The 19,185-nt window shown below is 37.9% G+C and overlaps 1 protein-coding gene across 1 annotated transcript; it reads right to left on the reverse strand.

Moving 5' to 3' along the window:
- Positions 1 to 1,284: 1,284 nt before the first annotated feature.
- Positions 1,285 to 17,331, reverse strand: LOC112572554 (ribosome biogenesis protein BMS1 homolog). The gene is made up of 25 exons (XM_025252288.1): positions 17,186 to 17,331; positions 16,920 to 17,094; positions 16,320 to 16,510; positions 15,582 to 15,661; positions 14,929 to 15,117; positions 14,460 to 14,602; positions 14,096 to 14,217; positions 13,508 to 13,707; positions 13,080 to 13,228; positions 12,085 to 12,256; positions 11,780 to 11,854; positions 10,059 to 10,176; positions 9,776 to 9,871; positions 9,296 to 9,456; positions 9,000 to 9,081; positions 8,462 to 8,560; positions 5,905 to 6,056; positions 5,530 to 5,718; positions 5,163 to 5,343; positions 4,789 to 4,847; positions 4,441 to 4,563; positions 4,192 to 4,339; positions 3,529 to 3,698; positions 2,835 to 2,987; positions 1,285 to 2,358 (listed from the first exon to the last, which is right to left on the reverse strand). The coding sequence occupies exons 2-25, from the start codon at positions 17,084 to 17,086 to the stop codon at positions 2,152 to 2,154; spliced, it is 3,426 nt and encodes a 1,141-aa protein (XP_025108073.1). The 5' UTR covers positions 17,087 to 17,094; positions 17,186 to 17,331; the 3' UTR covers positions 1,285 to 2,151.
- Positions 17,332 to 19,185: the final 1,854 nt, after the last annotated feature.

The following is a 19,185-nucleotide window of genomic DNA, read 5'->3' on the forward strand; positions in this document are numbered from 1 at the left end:
AAGTACATTCGATCGCGTCTGGAAACAGGGGACAGTTCACATCTAAATTAAAATTTTCTTTTTTGAATGCTTGGGAAGGCACATATTGCTACCCGGGTATTCACACTGTTCGTACTCTAGCCACACTGGTATTCGGCCGGCACTGGAAAGAAAACTGAGAATTAGGAAAAGTCTAAGAACACAAAACTTGTTTTCAATTAATAATGAGTAACAAGAAGTTATATATAAGTATTAATCACTTCTCACAGGTAGAAGAGAACAAGTGATATTCTCGTAAGTAGAAGAGAGTTCGAAAGCTTTTACTGCATTACGTTTTCGCAAAATACGGTTTTTGTTTCAGCAAAGGCAGTCACTTTTAATTTTTATTGCACAAAACTTAAAATAATTAAAAAAATAAAAACCTCAGTTAAAGGAATATCTGCAGTACTTAGTCTTTTATGAAGACTAGCAGGAATTTAAATGGTCTTGTTTCCGCTTCAGCCGACAAAGGGTTGTTGCCAGGTGAGTAACAAAAGAGTAAGAGGCGAGCTGCAAATGGGGACCTGGGTGACAGGAGACCTGGTTGTGTAGACCCTAGTGTGCTCGTGAAATCAGGTGTAGTGATACGAGTTGAATTTAATCACTTATATATAGTTGAAAGGTCTTACGCTTCAGTACACAATTTACCGCGTCCCTGCTTTAAATTTATACACTTGCGAGGACGGTGCGACATCCGGGTACGTGATTCGTTACGTGCACATATACCGCAAAATAATGGTGGGGTGTGGTAGGAGACGGCAGTCTGGAAGATGGTGAACTGGTTCTGATGTGACGTGAGCTCCATTTGAAGGATGTCGACGTTCTCAAAAAAAAAAAAAAATAAAGCTGCGGATGACAACTAGCATGGGGTCTTAGCTGATGAATGATTGGAGTTTAAGGATATGATCAACATTTCTCTGGTCTCGCTCCACTGACATGCGAAGATAGGAAGGGGAAAAAAAAATAAATTCTGCACATCCAACCTTTCTACCGCTATGGTTTTTTTTTTTTGTTATTGTTCACAGAACGCAGAACTTTATGATTAGTTTTATATTCCTGTAAACAACTGCGACAAAGGACTGGGAGGTGGGTGCAATAAAAACAAAACATCTCTGATGAAATCGCAGTGGTGGAAAGTGAAATGCCCAGGGGGTAAAGGGAGATAACGTGAAGACGACTCACTTCAGACGCGCTCCCTAGAATTACATTCCTTAAAACAGCACTCCGGTGTACGGTTTTACCAACACTTTTAAAATTAAGCTTTAACTTTCTAACAAAAAAGCAAGCCTCAGCAGCATCTCATGAAGGGCTTTTAGCCTCTGGGAACGCATGTGAGCAGTGGAGAGGAAAAATGGAGGATGTAAACCATTGCTTTTGAACAGCGTCAACAAAGAAAGTAAAACTAAAAACAGCAACTGAAATGGGCCTGCGAGGCATAATATTCATCGTTTATTTTCAACATCTTAAGGCAGAGTGACACCTGAAGATATCAAAACAAGATATACATTCCACACCCACAAATGTTTTTGTGCTTTGCATTTCAAGTGCAGATGTTCTTTACAAAGTACAACCCTTAAAGCCTGATTATATCCTCCACCTCATCTCTTGCAACAATTCTCTCTTCACAAGCACACACCATCCAACCTCTACCCAGCCACATGCACCCGCTCCAACATGAACAAGTCTGTTGGCTTGTCTCCCTGCCAGTTCTACAGAGGTATGGGAAGACGGAATGCGCTGCAGTTACATTAATGATTTTGTAAGATGTGTGTCTGGGCTTGTGTCTGTGTTATAGTAAAGACAGCACTGCATGTATGTGTTATTCAATTTACACAAAAGTTTACAGCAATCTCTCTGTTTACACAAATCTGCTTCTTATGTCTACAAATCAGAATTTCTCGCACTTAAGGGACGAGTTGCTTGGGTAGTGGAGACACCGTGTATTCTTCTTCCGTCTGTAGAAATCTCTTTCAGCTGAAATGTCACTGATCCTTTCACCAAGGCAAACGGTGGAAGGAAAACATCTTCTGCTGATTGTTTTATGTCCATCTTGATGTTGGTCAACATGTCATCAACCCACCCATCCTTTACAAAAATAACTGTTTCCCTTCCATCCCCAAACCCCTATCCCCATCATCTATTGTGCTTCTTTTTGGTCCTCTCCATTTTGCCAAGCACCCGGTAAAGTTCAGTACGAGCTTTCTTCAGCTTCATAGCCTTGTTCTCCTCCTCCAACTCCTTCTGCTTTTGATGCTTGTGAGCTCTCACTCTCATCTTGGCATGCTCTGTTCGTTGTCGATGCTCGTGGACTGTCTTTAGCATGTGCATCATCTTGGCAATCTGGAAAGCAACAGTGTACCAGCAATTGACTCATCACAAAAGTTACTTGTGTTTGTGGATCACAAAAGAATTGTACAAAAAACAATCTGGGATGAGGAAAGTAACAAGATTAGTAAGTTTGCTCAAACTGAAACCCTTATGCAACACCAGTGGGTTGAAATTCTTTTGTGAATGAGATTCTGAAATTTAGTGGTATGGTTGTAGAATGAGACAGTTTGCTTCTTCTTGGTACTTTATACAGATCAGATCAATTTGACACTTCAGTGTGGTTTGCGAAATTTCTACAGTGAATATTCTATCTGCATGAGAGAGAGAGAACCAGATTCAAATTTTTCCAGAAAATACTGGTCACACTGCTTCAAATCAGCCCACAGTAATGCTTATTGTGGAAAATATTCCTTTGTAAAAGTAAATGAAATAATTACATCAACTAAAACAAAAGACTCAGAAAAAAAAGATGAAACGCAAATATTAACCTTTGATTCTCGTGGTTCTCGTATTACTGCTATTCGTTTGATGGGAGCAGTTTGGGATGCGAACTCCTTTGGGGTGATCTTGAAAGGCAGTTCCTTCTGGAGTGTTTCCGGAATCACAAGCTTTGAAAACTTGTGTCTTTTTCTTTCAGCAGGCTACATTGACCAAACACAGATAAATCAATTCTGATACACTAAAATATATTTCAATAAAAAAAAATCAGTAAAATATCAGAAAATGAAATTTTCTAGTATAATGTATTATTATTATGTTAAAGTTTAAGGATTACAAAACCATGGAGAATTTCAAATTAAAAATAAGTAACCGATATGCAAGAACAATTTTGAAATTGCTTCCATTTTATCAATTCCTTCATTAACACTGTTTTCATGTAATTCTTTCAAGTGGTGACACCCTACTTTTTTACTAATTGCAAAATCAGCCGAGGATGTAGGTCTTTCTTAACTCATCAACCTTGTAGAATATTTGACCAAGTTTGGCAAAGTTATGTGAGAAATTCAAAAAAACCACTGGTTTGGGGACAAACATTTGGGGCATTGGAACTTTGGTTGATTTGTTTGCCAACACATACAGACTTGACAGCATGTTGGAAGTTTGAAACATCTGCCCTTTGCCCAGTAAAGAACTCCTTTTCTATCATTTGTTTTGCTGTATTTTTCTCTCTCATTCACATACCCTGTATAAAGAATCCTGGGATTGTGGGACTGGAATGCCTAGCTCATGCCGCAGCTGTCCCAAAGTGCGCATGCCAGTCCAGTGTGATTTGTCCTTCTGCAGCATAGTTGTGACGGGGTTGTAGAAACTTGGCACTTCTACTGGCACCCATGTCCTTACAAACACTATGTCTGTGAAAACATTTAGATTCATGAAATGACATCTTGGAATAGTGCCTTAAAAAATTCTTTTTCTCTCTCTCTGCAGGCTTCTGGGTGAAGATCTAAAAGAAAAATGATAAGTTAAACTACATTCCATCCTGATAGAGGCTATTTTCTAACCTGACCAATAATTTTCCAACCTGATGGAGGTTAAAGTTCACTAAACCAGGACATGTCATATCGATATAGCTTTCCGTCCTTTCAATACACAAAGTCAGTGGTTATCATCAAGGTTAGAATAGAAGCAATGCACAGAAACAGAAAATGAAAAATGATGAGATCGTAAAGTATTCGCTCATGAAAACCATTTTTTCAAATATTATTGCCAAACAAGATATGTTAAAAGTAGAAAAGGAAGCATAAACTGCCACTTTCTCACAGAAATAATACATTAGAAATACCCATTCAGCACAGTGGGGGGACATATATGTTTTAGTAGCAAAATGTCTGCAGTCACACTTACCACTCTTCAAAATTTGATCTTCAAAAGTAGCCCGAAAGGCACCAGGGGGCGATTTCAAGGCTTTCTTTATTTGGCCCCGAATACCGCTGACTGTTTTTATCGTCGCCCCCTCAAATTTCGCCACTTCCAGGGAGGAGTTGAACATTCCCTGCACAAGACAATCAAACAATCAAAATCACGTACACCAGACGAGCAAGCAAATGAACCAACTAAATGTAACAAAAGCAAATCAACTGTATCAATTCTAACCTGGATGAAGGCTGTTTTTCGGAAGATCGTGCTGGGTGAACCTGTCAGTTTTAATTTCTTAACAATCTGCAGGCTCTTGTCAAGTTCCAACACAACCCCAGTTCCTGCGATTCGGAAGCCACGCTTTGGACAGAAAATTATCAATCAACAGGTCTTTTAAATCTGTCTTCCTAAACCATGAATAAAATATTTATGTCTTCTAACATGTTTAAGAGGAAACAAAATGCCTTGAAATATCTCATAAAGCTCAGCTGTATCGCTGAGAAACTTGTTCACAAAAAAGAAATAAGCAAAATAAAGAAAAATAAAGCTTAAAAAAAAAGTGGGGGTAAAGTTTTAAGCACGTACTGAAACTTCAGCGAGAGTTTCAACAGCTAAGAAACCACTGCCTTGTGGAGTTATTGGACCTGCAAATGGTAAAAAAAGAGCTATGATTGTAGATATCCATCAAATTAAACGCATACTTGTCTTATCTTCACTTAAACAGATACTTGTCTTATATCCAGTAGGACTACATTCAATAACCAGCCATTTGGCAGTGAGGTGAACATGTACATGGTTTTCTAATTTCAGCTTGTGAAGAAAACTATACAACAATGAAAACAAAACGAGTAACAATGCTGATAACTGAAAGGGTCCTGGGTGACAAAGCTGTAAAGGGGTCAGAAAAAGAGTGATTAGTTTCACTCTGCACTGCTGATACACGAATATGTGACACCTACCCCAGAAAGAAGCATGGCAGTGTAAGTGTTCTGGTGTATACTTTAGAAGCCTATGTCGCATATTGTCATCCTTCGTGCTGTATAGAGGTATTGTTTGAAACCTCCGCCAGCCCAGAGACACAATCAAAGGATTCTTGGTCTTTAAAGTCTTTTTGTACCAGCGATGCTTCTTGAAGCGAGTCTGCCAAAGATGAGGAAATGGACCATAGTGCCATGATTTGAAAAGAATCACACACTTCTCTTTGATATATATATATATTATTAATAACAATTTTAATACTTCAGTAAATTAATATGGATTAGAATAATATTGTAGTCACAGGTTCTAACAATAAAAATTAACTACAGCTGCTCACACTTTGCTTACCTGCACATATCCAATATTGTTTTCCACGTTGCTTATCCCGCCAATGACCACCGGATAAGACGGGTTAAAATATTCTATGAATTCGCATGGAACTCTTTCAAGCTCCATGCGAATATATAGTCCTGGGCGAAACCCTTCCAAATTTACCCTCATCTCTTCACCGAGATCTTCAAACTCGGCCCTGTTCAGCTGCAGAATAGACCAACTGATTTATTAATGAAAAGCGTTCAATTTCTTAAGTAACAGGTTCATTATCTCACAAAGAATTATCTGCATTAAATCTTTTGACTTCAGTGCTTTATTCATTAACAATTACTGTAAATGCCTTACTGCTAAGATTACACAATTTTATCATCCAGAAAACACTGCACAAACCTTTGCCTGCTCTTCGATTTCTGCCTTCCATGCTGTGTAAAAGGCATCATCTCCCTTGGAATCATAATGCTCATCAAAACTTTCTTTCATTTTTCTTTTCTTCTGCATCCTTATTTCCATGGCAGTCATTTCTGCTTTGCTTTTTTTCTCTCCTGTGGCAAGAATTTAAATTATTTATTAAAAATGGTAATAAAAAATGCCTGATTTATTTTGCATAAGGAAGCATGCTCTTAGTGCTTGAGGCAAGAGGAGACATGGACAACATACGAAGGACAGAAGGATGAACAAGAGTACTGATGACTAATAAAAGACAAGCATAGAAAATGCAAAGACAAATTGAATAACAAGGACTGATATCAGGATTCTGCAAAGGACAGCCAACAGATCAAGGAGTCAAGGTGTGAGGTTTGAAGATGGACTAGCATTATGTGGACTGCAGTCAGAAGTAACGCTCAATAGACTAGCATTGCGTGATCTGCTGTTAAGAGTAATGCTCAAGGAAAAAAATTACAGAAACTTGAGTGCATCATGAAACTATATATTGTCGTAAACACCACAAAATGTACTGAAATGGAACAAGATGTTTTATTGTTTCACCACCCTAGAGGTTCCTTGAAAATATTATTAATAATATATATCAATTAATAAACAGAATAATGCCATATCAAGTATTTGTAACATCTCTCCCACCCCCCACCAATCTCCGTTGCCTATACCCCTATATCTCTCTCCCAATCTCCTCAACGATCATCATTAACTATCCTTGTCTTCATGTCAGTTTGATACCTGCTATCATCATACTAAGTAAGGTCTAGACCAGACCTGGGCAAGGGGCGGCCCGCGGGCTGGATCAGGCCCGCCCGCCAGTATACACACTATATATACAGTATTGGGTAAAACTGAGTTAACTATATTAGTCCGGCCCTCTAAAACCATCCCAATTTTTCATGCGGCCCCTTGGGAAAATTAATTGCCCACCCCGGGTCTAGACTATAGATGTTTATTTTTGTGGTTAGGTGGTTCCTTATTTTCTGTCAAAGATTTATGGGAAAAGCATCAGCTGTCTGGTCTTTTAGAGGGCTGACAATGATGTGCTCTCTAGATACTGAATGGCTCCAAACTTGACTAGACAGCATTTTTCATTCTATTTGTTAGGAATGTTATACATACGTGTCTTCACACATTCTGTTTGTGACATTTGGTTTGAGTAAGACAATCCAACCCCCGCCCAAACTTTGTTATCTGTGAAAACGATGTAAAGCTCTGATGGACCATCCACAGACACGCGCATTCTTTCCACAAACCAAAATATCCTGATCGCTTGAGGGTGGGCGTACCTTCTTAGAGGCACGAATAATTATTCAATTCAAATACAATGTCAAATGAAACAAAGGCAAAGTATCAACACATCCAACGTACTATTAAAGTTAACAATAAAATCGACTCTCATAAATATTGTCACTGATGAAGAATAATTAAAAAAATGTTCGTTCTTGATGAAACATTAACCTTTTTATATTAAAGTCTTTGAGTCCCTCCCAAGTCCTCTATTCTAATTAGTCCCTCTGATCTTCTTTCCACGAAGTCTATTTATTATTAAAAATAAATGGTTTTTTTACGATACCAACAGTTTACAAGCGGAACGTCTCGGTCTTGCGCATGCGGCCGCCTCCTGGGTGTTTGGCAGGATGATGTTAGATTAGCTGAAGGCCGGGGAGGAAACCTTTCCTCCACCGGCGCTTACTCTCAGGCTGTTAAGAACTGTCCCTTCCAGGCGACAGATGGAGGTCGGTGCACCAAGTTTTCCGTTCTGGGACCGTTGTTTTCTCGCTTACGCCAGTGTGTGGTTTCTTGGCCCCACCAAGAAACTGTACTGCGGGATGCCCAAGCCACAGAGCTCCCCCACGGTGCGGACACGGACTACAGTGTATCACGATCTGTGAAGTACATCCACCTGTAGTTTAACCACGGTATTACTTCCCGTAATACTTATTCCGCTGTCGCAGCAGTAGCGAGAAAGTCCCGAGAAAATCCACCAGCTTCCACTTCGGTTCTGCCGTTAGCTCTCTGCCCACCGTTTTCTTTTTCTAACGTTATTTTCCTCTATCTTTTACGTCACCTTATTTTGACATCACAGTTTACGTCATTTGCTCAAGGGCAAACAACTTCCAGCCCACTACGCTAGATCAGATCAACCACGGTTGTCGATCTTCCCTCCTAACCCCCTCTACTAAGTACTTGTCCGTTACATCCTTGCATTCTAGACAAAGTATATAAATAACTAGCATTGCAAGTTCACTCAAATTTGTAAACCTTCACATCTAGTCCTGATTGTTACCGAGATTTGCAGCAGAAATTAAAATTTCGCTTTATTTTCGAGACACTTACCACATGACTGATGGTGATTTCGACAGCTGAACTCAGTTCACTAAGTTACTTTTTTAAGCTGCTACAACAGTCTAAGAATGTCCTCGTGGTTTTTATTCTTTCGCACATGGTATTTTGAGAAGCAGTTTCTCTGAAAGTGAGATAACCAAAGACAAGCATCGTTCATTACCTTCGGTCTCATTGGCTTCCACTTCTTCTTTGTCATCATCTTCCTTTGCCTGGTGTTTCTCTCCAACCTCCAGATCCTCAAAATCGCCATACAGCTCATCTGGTAGGTTAGATAACCCAGATAATCATGCAGAAAAAACGTACTGCTATGATCTTTGTGCAGATCACCTACAACAGCTAAGACGGTTCCAATTCCACACAGCTACTAAAATACAGCAAGCTAAACCATTCACAGCGTCAACCCCAGCAGGGACTAAATGACACATGGCTGGGCCATGTGACATACATGTATGGGTCCAGACAGCATGAACCACCAACAGTTTCATTTGAACCAATAAACAATTGCCTATGCAATAAACAACACAGGTAACATCAATTGCTTCTTACCTTGAATTTTGTGGAAATCCAATAGTCAATAGAACATTATACACTTGTCTTTTCTGTAGGATCACTTATTATGAGTACATCTTGCAAAAACTAAGATTTGTCAAAATTTGGTGACTGTTAGAACACAAGAACTAGAACAAAAATAGCCATACCATCTTCTTTTAAACGAGCGGCTGCATCTTCACTCTTCTCCCAAGTTCCTGACTCGAAACAATCTCGAATACGCTCTCGCACCTGTTCGCAACATGTGATGCATATTTTCTTTTCATGCCAGATTAATAAGTGCATGCACACATACAGAGCATAAATGCCTAGTCACAGTAAAATTTAATAAAAAGAAAAGTTCAGAAACAAATTTCTATTACTTTTGTTTTAAGCGAAAGCAAGTGGCCAAAAAACTGCTGTCATCAAAATTGTAAACCAGCTTGCACCCTGAAACATGTCTCACCTCCTCTTGACCCCAGTCTAAGCTTTCAGTAGGGAAGCGTGAGCTGTCGAGAAGATTGATATTATAATCTTCCCTTCCTGCCTCTCTCTTCCTCTTCAACATACGAAACAGACCCCCAAGGTCATCTTCCTTTTCTCTATCCTCTTCTTCCTCATGATCACCTGGACCAAATGACATCTTTGTTATATTTGTATCCAATGGAACACTTCTCTGCACTTATAAATCCTGACTGGAAAAGCAAGAAAACAAGATTAACTCTTATACATGACAGAGTACTGTCTGAACCAAAAAACCAATGCAACCCAGAAAAGCATAGGTCCTTCTGTTTTCTTCTGATCATGACTTCAAAAGGAAGGCGTTAGAGCTGTAATTAAGAATACAGTTAAATACACTGATGGCGACAATAACAATAGTGACTGGTGCTATAAATAACATCCCTAGTCAGTACTTCTGGACCACAAAAAGCATGCAGGTACTCACTTTGTCCGTAGATTAACTTCAGGTAGTTAGTTCTCCGTGATTTATTAAATGACAGAGTTGCCTTTTCTGTCAAATTTTGTTTCCATAGTGGAATTTCTAAAAGAAAAAGACACACGGTAAAGAAAAGTTTAGTTTTATGAAGCTTTTATTCTCATCAGAAATATATTTATCAGCCAATAATGCAAAACAGCATCAATATGGCTTGTCAAATTAGAACATACAACATTTAATCATTTAAACACACTAAGAAACCAAGAACTAACCTTCATATAACTGTATTTACCTGACATTTTCTCCCCCTCCTCTAGCTCCTCATTCCTTTCATTGTCATCGCCATCATCATCATCCTCATCATCATCAGAAGAAGAATCACCAGCAAAGATCAGTTTTTCACTTTCAATCTGATCAGATCAACCCAGATCAAAAAAATGAGAGAAAGAGACAAAGAGGAAAAAAAGTTGAATATTTTTTTCTCTCTAGACAATAATATTTCAGAATATAATGCCAAACATATTTTCAAAGCAATGAAACCAGCAAAGATTCTTGCAAAAGAACCTCTTACAATAACATTCTCTAGTGTTAAGCTCAGTCTAGCTTCAGATCTCATCAACCTACGAAGATTAAGAGAAAGTTTACAAGACAGTAAAAAAATTATACATATATTTGAGATCTTACAAGTGACAATAGTAATAACAAAAATGATACATACATAACTTAAGGCATTTACAAACATTACATTACAAACAGATTTTAACACATGCACAGCAACTGGCAATGAAAAATATGTGTGTGTGTGTGTGAGAAAGACTGGAGGAAGTCACTGTTTAAACTAGAACGCAGATCAGGAATTTTTAACACTTTTTAAGGAATTTTTAACACTTTTTAAAATAGTCTGCAGCATCTGAATGTTGAAGAGACAGGTTATGTTCTAGACTACAGGGTCATAATGACAGAAAGATGAAGAGTGTGGAAACCTGAAAGAAACATAGATTGTCAACATAATGAGACAGAAGCAGTATGATTGTTAACATGAACACATGGTAGACAGTTTATTATCTATTTATTGGTGGACAGGATGCCAATGCAATTTTTCGAAAGTGAGATGTCAGGGCCTTTTAGGGTGCACAAAAAACTGAACCAGACAGCAAGTTATGCACCCTCTTTACTAAATGATCAGAAATTTCAGCAAAAAGAGACTTCTATGAAGACAAAATAAAACTAGACAGGTAACAAGAAATTATATCGCCTGATATTGAGGTAGTGGCATGTATAGCTTGTGTTGATAGTTGCTAGTAGACAAGCTGACAAATCTTACTCATAGGGTCTTTCATACAAAGTTTGCTGTCTATCTAACTGCCTGGACTGCAGACACACTCAGTTAAAAGAAAAAAAAAAATTCCGTTTGCCCTATTTTCGCGTTTTTAATGTAATCAACTGAGTGGCTGAGCCTGAGAGGTCACTCAACAAAATTCCATTTTAGAGTCATTTAATTGCAGCTTATCCAGAATCATCCATGTTTTTAACACAATATACAGGCTTTAGGTGAAAAGAGGACAATGATGAAAGCTTTATTAGAAGAGTGATAGAGTTGTGTACCATTTGCAAAATCAGTATGAAGGACAAAGTGTTCAGCGAAAGGCTGGACATAGAGAAGAAAAAGTAGACTGAGCACTGGAGGGGTTGGAGTGAGTGGGGGGAAATAAGTGTTTTACGCAGAGCCAGTAACTAAGGCTGTAACACAGCAAGGCAGCCAGCCCCATAAATGGACATCACATGCGGAGAAAGAACAGTGTGCCCGAGAACTAAAGACAGCCAATCCTCAATGTATTGGTGAGTGGCGCTAACCATTGTGCCATATATAAAAACCGTTGCAAGAGTGACAAAATAAACCAATTGATGTTGTCTTAAAATTTACAATCACTTCCCCTAAGTTTTAGCTCACACTTTTATTTTTGTATGAAAATCAATTTTCTTCATTGGTTAAATCAAATTTTGTACTTGTACCTTTGGATTCTTCTTTGGAGGTTTATCATGATCCTTGTAGGTGTCACCATCCACGTCATCAGTTTCACTCTCCCTCTGGTCAAGGGGATAAAAGAAAAAACTTTCATATGAGAAATAACAGTAAGTTTAGTGTATATTTTAATTAGAACAAAATTTGACAAAAAATGTAAAAGTACAAGATCTGTAAATTGCAGCGCTGTGACAAAGCTGAGAAAATATTATAATTCCACTTTTGGTTACATGAAAAAATGTATATTTGAATGACAATATCCCAAAAGCAATCAGCCAAGACAAAGAAAACTGACCTCTTCTGTGCCACTATCATGGCTGTTCTCTTCCTTATTGTCGTCATCATCACTGTTATCCTTGTCATCATCACTGTTATCCTCATCATCATCACTTTTATCAAACACAGCGCGTCTTCTCACTCTACCATTCTCTTCCTGGATGACTTCTTCCCTCGGAAGCTTATGTTCACTTAAATACACAGGAAATAATACTTATACTAATAATAATAATGATGTGAACTTAAAATGTGCAGCATAACGACCAAGAAAGATCGCACTCTCTGTGCAGACCAATAATTTATCCAGCCAGTGGACAATGAAGTACATATAGACACACTGAACAACATAAAGATGGGGTACAAGAGTAGAAGTAAAGCAATGGATGAAGATATGAAGAGGTATAGGCACAGTAAACAGTGTGAGATGGAGTCGTTACATGTTGGTTAGCATGACAGATAGTATTGCCAGGGAGTTCAGAAAAGCAAGCCAGGAATAGTACTTTGTGAAATGAGGCATGATACATTCTGTGCAGTCATTTATCAGCTCAAGTTGTGTTTAACATGGTCTGTAACTGTAAAAAAAAAACAAAATATTGACTTTTCTCTGACTTTTTCCAGGATAAACTTCATTCATCCAGTCCACACACTTATACCACGAGCATATTTTAGAACTTTCAGGAGTAATGAATACCTTGTCCAAAAATAACACGAAATTCAAACACTGTTTCGATTCTGTTTCCCTGTCATAACCCCATCATGTTATACCTTGGCAGAAAACCCGGAGTCTGAATGTTCAACTTCTTTAAAGAATGATTCAAATATTAACCAATCAAAAGATTTGTTTGCAAAAGTTTAGGAGTAAACAAATCTGGTCGACCATCTTGATGCTAACCTTTGAACCCACTTTTCTCAAAATAGCTCAAATTATCTCTATGAGGGACAATGAGGAGATCAAGATAAAATCTGGTCAAGGAAAGCAGTTCCTGCATACACCATGAAATGCCCATTGGTTACCTTTCTTTATCTTCAGACTCATCATCATAGCATTCATTTGCTATTTTCGTGCTGTTATGGAAAAGTGACAGTTGACTTGCATTCATTTTGGTATCCACTGGGTTAGCTTCCTTGAGTGTAGACATGAGCTCATTTGCTGGTGAGGCTTCCTGAAGACATATAGAAAACATCGGAAAGTGTCAAACATTTTCCCCACATTTTGTTGCTCCTAAAGTCATCCTTTTTCAGAGGTAAGGAGATGGAAAATACTTTTTTCAGAGGTAAGGAGAGGGAAACTTGTTTGACCCTTCACAACGTCAATAATTTCTAGAACATAAATGCTTACTGGAGAAAAAAACAAATATAAATTTTAAAAACTGCTTTACTGATTAAGAATTAAATCATTCCTTTGTTTTGCTTGAAATGACAACTTATAATTCCCTGCTTACCTGTGGTTGCTCAGTATGGGAATGGCTCCCACCAACATCGATGTAAACTGCATCTTTGTCATAAATGATACCACCAACACCAGACATGGGAGCATATAGCAATCGCTCCTTCTGGTTCAGCGATCTTCTCTTTTCCATATCAGGGGTAGGACATGGATCTGGTAAGCTCTCTGCTTCAGCAATTTTAAAATCTCCAGCCCCTTAAAACAAATTTGTTTTGATGGCATTAAAGGATGATACAGCATTTAGCCTTTATCTGAGCTAATAATAATTTCTATCATGATATCCATTCTTTATTTTTGTTAGAGGCAATCAAGTTCATATTTCTCTCTATACTGTCATCCAGTCACGACAATTCAAAAGCAACTCTTTGTCAAACTATGGAATCTATGACTAGAATAAGATCCCTACTTATTCTTTCTGACAAATGTAACCTTATGTCATTTAATTTCTGACTTCTTCATAAAAATATAATTAAAAAATGAAGAAGGAAAAAAAAAGAGATCCGATCGAAGCAAGAGACAACTTTAGAAAAACATCTCTAAGCACGCCAAGATGAGTGAAGCAGGAAAGGAAACAGAATCGTACCTGCAATGTGAATGCTTTGTTTGTTCTTGAGAGCAATGCCTCGGACATAACCATAAAATGTCACTCGCCTGTCACATTTGGGATTCTGACGGATTTCTTCTGGGTTTGTGATATCTTCAACCCTATGACCATGACAGATAAACAAATGAAAACCATAAAGTGTTGACTGCTAGTTTGATTCTCAATATCAAGTCTTTTGCCTTCTTCTCAGCAATCAACTTAATAAGCAGAGTGAAGAAAACCCCTTCACAAAGGTAAATGACAAAAAACAAAATCTGTTACATATTTTTGGACAGTAGGATGCAAAATTTGTGCTGCCCATAATTATGTATCTTGCATAATTCATGAAACAAAAACTACATACCTATCTGCAAGAACATAAGGGTGTGAGGACCGCCAAGTGAGAGGTCGAAATTTCATGACAGATATAAAGCGGCACAAGTTGTGGATTTCCATACGCTGATACTCCTGGTTTATCATCCCAGAGAGATAAAACAGTTTAGCACCCTGCAATGATGAGGCAACATTAATTATGAACTGCAGATCAATATAATTAAAGAGAAAGATATCAAATGCCTAAAATAAAGCGTTCCATTTCTAGTTGCCAACACAGTATTGAGAAATTTGTTCTTCGAAATGCATTTGCATTTACAATTGCGTTTTTTGCTAACGCCGCTTAACATTGATCTTTCTAATGAGCACCCTTCATAAATTAGGTTCAAACGAAACTTAACAAACCACTTCTATGATTGTCTCCATACATTATTCTTGATAGTTTTCTTGTATTTAGCTAATGAATCAAGAACAATCAAAAATTACATGAAATTTATTACCTGATAGATTTCTGTCCAAAATCGATTCTTCAAGCGCTTCTTTGTTTTTCGTATGCGCTTGTTGTCCTTGAACATATCGAGATGTGTCAGTACACCCATAACACGTGGAAATCCATGAACCTGGCATATATTTAGAAACTCAAAGGTTTCCATTTCAAACCCAAAGCTGGCATCAACAAGCAGAAGTACCTGCAAAATATTTTTAATAATAGATATGCCTATTTCTTCAGTTGAAGATGAAAATATGTAAAACTAGTTATAACGTCAGGCATGTTTATGGGAAATAAAGATAAAGAATTTCAAAACAAAAAGACTAAATTGAATAAATCCATTCCCTGGTGAACTCTGTCAGTTTCTTAGTCATTAAATTTTACGCATCCCTTTCTATCTGAGATGTATGCACCAATATAGTTATTGTTGAAATGAATAATAAAGCTAGCTGATGCATATTAAGTAGCAAAATTTTTCCTCTTCGGTATGGAGTTCATTTTCTAAATTCTGTACTCTGCATACAATCTTAACAGCTAGTATCTAGTGTTGATGGCTAAGAAAGTTTTAAAATTAGACATGACACCATTGGAATACACAAACAAACAAAAGTTTAAGAAGCTCACAACCATATATGCTATTCAAATGGCTGTGTGAATACTCACAAGATCAGCAACCTTGGCAATGTCAATCATCATGGTGATATCATTTGAACATTCTATCAGAGTCAGTCTACGTTGTTTGCCTGGAACATCAAAATGCACATAAACCATCCTTATACAGCTAATTTACTGCCTTATTCTCTAAACAAATATTGCTGTCTGGAACATGCTGCCTACCAAACTTAAAAAATTTGTGTCCCGAGAAATAATTTGAAACTTCTCTCATTTTTTCCCCCACTTCTCTTTGATTGAAGAACCTTACCACTTAACTTGGATGTTGATGCTGTTCTCTTTTGTTTTAAAATATAAGGCTGTTAATCTGTTTATGTTTGTATGCTGATAAGTGTTGATCTGTTTGTATGACTCATACATTTTGTTACCTGCATCTGTATTTGAAAAACACTACCCGCTGACAAGGGAACAGAGTAGTGTTAAACTGCTTCTCTAGCAGTAGGAACAGTAAAATAAAACAATTGCTATATGTTTTGCCAAAGCAAAGAGCTTGAAAAAAGTCCAAATTTGCTTTATAGATAAACCTACAGTTAGAACAGGCAAATAGCTAATTGGATGCCACTTAGATTTATGGAATGATAATAAATTCCTTTAAACTAGAAACGAATTTTAAAATCACACCATGACATCTTAAAATTTATGTTGGGCTGATATCATTTCCATCTCTATTAAAAAGAAATTATATGCACAAGCATATAAAAATCTCTCAGTCATTAGCAGCTGTCTCACCTGACACTACTGTGACTGGCCCTTGCACATTGTTCAACCTTTGCTTAGTGAAGTTCTTGACAATGCAATGTAGGAGTGTTGTTTTGCCAACTTTTGGTGGCCCAACTATACCAACAACAATGGGAGGAGGTTCAAGAACTGAACGATCAGGCAATGGAATGTGTATCTTTTTTGTTTTGACATCTTGAGACCTAAAAAAAATCAACACAAAGAAACTTTAATCAAGAGGTTTTTCTTCATAGTCTGCTGAAAATATAAAATAATATGCCAAGCAACAGGATTGCATCTTTTTCCCTGTGCCATCTAAATACAAATAATTGATGACACTAAGCAATTATTTTTTAGTAGGTAGCATTGGAAGTATTAAAAGTTTTAGAATTTAACTGAGATTTTGAAAGAAGAAAAAAAAACTTCAGCATAGAAAGGCACACAGTTCTATGTATAACTTTTTAAAAACATTAACTCTCTGGATAAAGTTTGTGCAACAGCACTGAAACATCTCTCCAAATATTTAATTTAAAGAAATTCACATAAAGCAAAGAAAATTATTTATGTTCAAAAGAATGATTGTTGGCATAAACATAGAATGCACAACTATACCTGTGGAAGAGCTTTGCTGCCTTGTTGACCGACTGAATAGCAAAAGCCTTGGGATTTCGCTGTTTGGCTGTCAGCTCCTGTTCATGTTTCGTTTTCTTACTTTTCTTTTCTGCTTTGGTTCCAGACTGTTTCCTTCGATGCTTTTTCTGCTGTTGTTCAGTTTCCATGCTGTCGTCTGTATTGTGGTAGCATAAAAATGTTATATACGCATACTTATAAGAACAGGAAAAAAATCAGTTTGAAATAATATAGGTATTAAAACAAACCTTTTACGCTTTACTGAACTTCTGAAGATGGGTTATTACCAAAATACTGCAGGGCTCACAAATGCACGTGTTCATTCACTCTGTTACAGTATACAGCCTAACACAAGCATGGACCGGAAGAACGGATATATTTTAAGAGTGCCCTCCCTTGCATCTTGGGGCCTAGTCACAGACTCAAATACTCCCGTCCATCTTGTTGAAGACAACTTCATCAGTGTCTGACACTCATGCTAAATTGAAAACACATCTGGATGTTAGTGAGATCGAAGAAAGGAGACCAGTGAAGACTCACAAGGACTAGTAGATTTCTAGACCATACGATAACCCCGCGCTCCCCTCCCGAAGGATAACTCTAACAACTTGCATTGATTACTCTAATCACAAATACACTGACACTTGTGTGTATGTTTTGTGACTGTGTTCATGTGCCTAGAGAAGGGAAGGGTGTAGGAACTCTCAAATTAGTGATAGTATTATTTTACAAAAAATATCAAGGGTTGCGTGAAATAAGTACAGGATATTTTGTAAACAGCGCCCGCAGTTTTTTGTTGCCACTATACCTTCTTGCACCTTGGCCAGCAAGAGACGATCGAGTGATCTTTAGAAAGGTTACTCAGCCCCGTAGCATTAGTAGGTAGCGAAACTCGGTGTTCTCATTTGACTTTTGAAATAAAGCAAGTCTTGTCTAGTGCTTTACCTTGTTTTAGGAACGGAAGTGTCCTACACTCATTCTTAGTGCAGTTTTAATTAGCCTATATATATATAGACCATGTGAGTACGAATTAGTTACTGAAAGACACGCATGTCTGCTAGATGGCAGCTATCTCAAAACCGTCTCAGATAGAACTGTTCATTCATCTCTCCCCTTGTTGTATCGCGTTCATGGGTCGCCTATAGTTGTTTGCTGGAAACCTTGCATGTGTGAGACGCTTTCACGCGTCCTTTGTGTATGCACGAACTATCTATCCCTGGACTGCTGGCATACTATTATTTCCAGTTAACTGCTAAAACGAGACATTAGACGACATTTCTTCCGGTTTATTCACATTTCAGATTAACTACTTAAACGAGGCATTAGACGACATGGCTTCCGGTTTATTCACATTCTTTGTTACGCTCGACGAGACTAACAGCGGATCACTTCGCAAGAGGCTCAGCGTTGGTCTTGGCAAACAAACAGCAATCCACCTATACACGTCCTTGGTGTATGATTCACGTGCAGACATGTCACGTGATGTAAAACAGTTCACTGGAGAAAATCTTAAACGACCTTGTTGCCACAAACCACGGTGTGCTTCTGACACGCTGAACCTCACAGTAAAGTAATAGGCGGGAAGTATAATGGGTTTGGGATATGCTCCTCCAGATACCAGGTAAGCCAGTATAAACCAGACAAGCACTGTCGTCTTTAGTAAATTATTGGTCAGTTTTCCCAAGTCAGCAGAATACTCGGTTTGACTCTATACATTTTGCTTATCTTTCTGTGTGCGTGGGAATGGGGTGGGGCACACATTTACTACGAGGACCAGGGACGCTATGGGACCTTTTACACACTGGAATTATAGCTAGGGGTGGGATTAAAGGCTAGATTAGGGTAGGGGTAGCGATAGGAATCTGGTAATGGTTAGGGTTAGAGTTTCTGCTGTTTTAGGGTGTGTTTACAGGGCTAGCTAAAACACCATTCCTCCCCCACAACTGTTTCCATGACATCCATACAAACCTATGTTACTGCCTGATTGTTCCTCTGCCTGCCATGTTACGCATTCATCATAAATTTTCTCAATTATGTCATTTGAAAACGAACTATTCGCATGGGATGTATTTTGAGTAATCCCTTAACCTACGTGTGATGGGGCGGGAGTGGGGAAGCGGTATAAGATGAAGCAGCTTACATGACTTTTTATTTGTAGTCCATGATCTACCATGTTGCTAAATTAGTTAACTTCTTTATTAAAGCAATAAACATTTCAACTGTAAACCTAACGGTTTTGACTACGCTT

The sequence above is a fragment of the Pomacea canaliculata genome, linkage group LG9, assembly GCF_003073045.1.
Source record: "Pomacea canaliculata isolate SZHN2017 linkage group LG9, ASM307304v1, whole genome shotgun sequence".
Taxonomy (NCBI): Eukaryota; Metazoa; Mollusca; class Gastropoda; order Architaenioglossa; family Ampullariidae; genus Pomacea; species Pomacea canaliculata.

Coding starts and splice junctions, on each gene's coding strand:
- LOC112572554 (XM_025252288.1), bottom strand. CDS start 17,086: ATGGAAACTGAACAACAGCAGAAAAAGCATCGAAGGAAACAGTCTGGA. Junction 13,229..13,507: donor CCCATACTGAGCAACCACAG/GTAAGCAGGGAA, acceptor ATATGTCTTCAG/GAAGCCTCACCAGCAAATGA. Junction 4,340..4,440: donor GAAAAACAGCCTTCATCCAG/GTTAGAATTGAT, acceptor TGTCTTGTGCAG/GGAATGTTCAACTCCTCCCT.